The sequence below is a fragment of the Hyaena hyaena genome, unplaced genomic scaffold (assembly GCF_003009895.1).
Source record: "Hyaena hyaena isolate Hyena2069 unplaced genomic scaffold, ASM300989v1 scaffold_637, whole genome shotgun sequence".
In the NCBI taxonomy this organism is placed as follows: Eukaryota; Metazoa; Chordata; class Mammalia; order Carnivora; family Hyaenidae; genus Hyaena; species Hyaena hyaena.
Genome location: NW_024081260.1, coordinates 977,183 through 981,145, shown reverse-complemented (window position 1 = coordinate 981,145; position 3,963 = coordinate 977,183). Strand labels below are relative to the sequence as shown.

Genomic DNA, 3,963 nt, shown 5'->3' with positions numbered 1-3,963 from the left:
ATGGAAAATATTTACAAGCATAAAATCAAAAGTCCTATATTTGGATTCACTACATTAAATTACATAAACCTTAATTTCAAGCTTGACACTTCCAATAAGTATACCTGGGTTCTTATTGTCATCCAAAGCTTAAACTGAGCCAGTAATGTTTTTCAGTACTAAACCTACCTAACATGTATTTTAGAAACTGTGTGTGCATCATTGATGCTCACTGCTTTCTTCAATGGTATAGCACATCTGCAGTACTATGTTCACTTCTCATCTAACTAATCCAAGGCATTTAATAATCCATGATGATTCCAAAGGATTGCAACCAGAAAAGCATGGCAATTAAACTTCACGCGTGTGGGCAACAGCTGACAACCATCTAGCACTTAATCTGGGAACATAAATCTAAGAACATATTTGATAATAGAATCTAATATTAAGCAAACTCAAAAGATACATACAATTTTTTGAAGAGGCAACCTAGCAATATTGTCTACAGATGCACATTTGGGTAATCACACTATTAAAATTACAAGGAGGTGATTACTATAAACATGAGGGTAGTGGATATTTTGGGGGACATGGAATGGTAATGATTGGGACAATACACAAAGAAAAGCTCCTGGGGTGCTTGGCAAGATTCTATTTCTTGATTTGCATGTGAGTTATAAGAACAGTCACCTTGATTCACTGAGCTTTTGCTTTGTTTCTGTATCTGTTTTATCTCATAATAAAACTGTCTTTTTTAATGAACCATGTTGAATTGACTTATGCCATGTTATTTACAGAATAAAGAAAAACAGGCAGTGCCTGTGTGTTAAAGAGGCAACTCTGAGCTCAACATAAAGAGTAAGTATGAGCCCCTCTTTAAAAGATAGGAAGGTGAAAAAACAGGAGTTGTGTGAACATTCTGTGGAAGACCTGCTTCATAAGGCAGAAGGCTGGATCGTGGCTTCTGAGTCTACGTCAACTCTAAAATTCCACGGCTTTCTCATTCCCAACACTATCCCAACCTGACATTGTCAAGAAAAGCTGATTGCATTTTGTAATGAAGGAATTTGGGGAGCCTAAGTCCTTTGTCCTCTCCTGCCTCTGAGTTCATCAGTTCACTATGTACATTGGGTTTTGTGTACATGAGTGTCTGTGCATTTGAAAAGTTATCCACATATAAAATTGTAAGCATTCCAGTTTAGTTCTAGACCATCATGGTAAAATTGCCAGTGGGAAAAATGAAGAGATTAAGGAAAAAATAAAATAATAATAATTTGTGGGCAGGTGGCACAATATTCACATTTTAGAATTAAATGTGAACCAAGCACAGTTCTAATGGTTTCATAAATATTAACCCTCACAGCCTTCCTTTGAGTAACATTATTAGTTTCACAGAATGTATAGAGAACCTGATGTACAAACAGGTTATATAACTGCCCAAGGACACTTTACTTCCCAGTACTTAGCTAAGATTTCACACCAAGCTCTGAGTCCAGAATCCATGTGCTTAAGCACTATGCTCAACTTAACTGACATCCTATCACATAAAGACTTCAAATCATTAATTAAATGAAATTTCCATTTTTATATGGAGAAAAATTGCATCTCTGTTTCATACTACTTGGTAATAACAGTTCCTTCTTTATCATTATAACATTTTCAGGTTCCAACTAAAATGCTTGTGACAATGATATACTGTAGGTAATTTTCCTTACTTTACTGTAACTGAGCAAATAAATTTAGTATTCTTTGGCTCCAAACACATTATGAATATAACGTGCACTAGCCAAAGTCCATATTCTAACATTATATGCATAAAAAATTTATAAGCCAAATGAAAAGCTAAAAAATATTGTAGGTTAATTTACTTATGAACTATTCCATCTATTTAATGATATGATAAAGTATTCAGAATCTGTGAAATTGATGTATTCTTTATCCCTTTTCTGTATTCTTTCAGAATTGAAGTGAGATTTTATCTTCAGGGTTCTGAAGCAACCAAAGGATTAATCCATATGATTGGTAAATTCCAAAGGGAAAACAACTCACTGATTAATGAACTGCTTTTTGGCCAAGTTGCCTATCTTGCTAATCCTGCTAAGTGGCCCAGTGAGTAGGAGCTAACACAAGTTGTTGATATGTGCATGTGGTAACCAAACTCTTCTGGAACAGGTTCATTTTAACTCTGCAACAAATCCTAAGGCTATTTAAATGATGTAATAACAGTCATGAAAGGTGTTCAAAGGAACACATGCCCACTGTACATGTAAATAATGGTTAATAAGAAACACAAATTTTTCCTGGCCACTCTGGATATGAGAGGACATGGAGAAGCTATGGTCACTGAGTACAGAATTTTAAAAGAAATGTTCCAAAAGGAGAGAGCAGGGGCGATTGGGTGGCTCAGTCGGTTGAGCGTCTGATTTCGGCTCAGGTCATGATCTCATGGTTTATGGGTTCAAGCCCCGCGTCAGGCTCTGTGCTGACAGCTAGCTCAGAGCCTGGAGCCTGTTTCGGATTCTGTGTCTCCCTCTCTCTCTGATCCTCCCCTTCCCATGCTGTCTGTCTGTCTGTTTCTCTCTCTCTCTCAGAAATGAATAAAACATTAAAAATTTAAAAAAAAAACATAGGGAGAGAGCACACAAACAAGTGAATTTGGGATACTCGTGGCAAAATTCAGAGATTTTATTTATACCTAAGGTGATGTTATTTTTTTCCACGGTATTGTCTCCTACAGCTTCATGAGGAGTCATGAACACAAACAATGGAAGTTCCATGAGAGATTTCATCTTGTTGGGGTTTTCTGATCGGCCCCAATTAGAACACATCATCTCTGGGATTGTCTTCATCTTCTATATTGTGACTCTGGTAGGAAACACAATGATCATTCTTGTATATAACCTAGACAGTCAGCTCCATACTCCCATGTATTTCTTCCTATCCAATTTGTCTTTCCTGGACCTCTGTTATGCAACTAGCATTGTCCCACAGATGCTGGTAAATCTATGGGGTCCAACCAAGTCTATTACCTATGCAGGGTGTGTGCTCCAATTCTTCTTTGCCCTTGTCTTGGGAGCCACAGAATGTCTTCTCTTGGCTGTGATGGCCTATGACCGCTACGCCGCTGTCTGTCAACCTCTTCACTACACGGTAATAGTGCACCGTCAACTTTGCCAGAAGATGGTCCTCACCGCCTGGTCAGGTGGTCTTGGCAGTGCCTTAATTCTCTGCTCTCTGACTTTGAAGTTGCCAAGATGTGGGCACAGGGAGGTGGACAATTTTTTCTGTGAGATGCCAGCATTGCTCAAGATGGCTTGTGTCTACTCAAAAGTAATTGAAGTCGTTGTCTATGCTCTTGGAGTGATATTTCTTCTAGTACCTCTCTCACTAATTCTCATCTCATATACAGTTATCACTCAAGCTGTCGTGAGGATCAAGTCAACAGCAAGGTGGTGTAAAGTCCTTAATACATGCGGTTCCCACCTCATGGTAGTAACTCTATTTTATGGGACAGCCATTTATATGTACATGAAGCCACAGAATAGCTCATCCCAAGATGAGGGGAAGTTCCTTACTCTCTTTTATACAATTGTTACACCCACTCTAAACCCTCTGATCTACACTTTAAGAAACAACGATGTGAAGAGTGCAGTAAAGAGAATGTTGTGTGTAGAAAAATGGTTAGCAAAGTCATGAGTTAGATGGAAGAAAGTTAAGGAAATAACATTGACCTTTACCAACAGAAGGTGTAGTGACTCATTTAAGCAAAAAGTACTGACTTTCTAAATTAGGAAGTACACAGAAATTATAAGGAGATAGAGATTCAGATTCATAAAGAAACTTCAGTTCATACAATTAAAAGCCTTCAAGACAAATCAGGAATTACATATAAGAAACACAGAATTATGAAGAGTGGTTTAGTAATAGATCCATGTACAAGGTGTTTAGAAAATATTTCACATGGAAATTTATTTTAAGGCAGGA

General features: G+C 37.5%; 1 protein-coding gene across 1 annotated transcript; it reads left to right on the top strand.

Annotated features, from left to right (window-relative positions):
• The first annotated feature begins 2,730 nt into the window (after window positions 1-2,730).
• LOC120249092 (olfactory receptor 2W1-like) lies at window positions 2,731-3,675 on the top strand. Its single transcript, XM_039257593.1, has one exon. The coding sequence runs from the start codon at window positions 2,731-2,733 to the stop codon at window positions 3,673-3,675; it is 945 nt and encodes a 314-aa protein (XP_039113524.1).
• The last annotated feature ends 288 nt before the right edge of the window (window positions 3,676-3,963 follow it).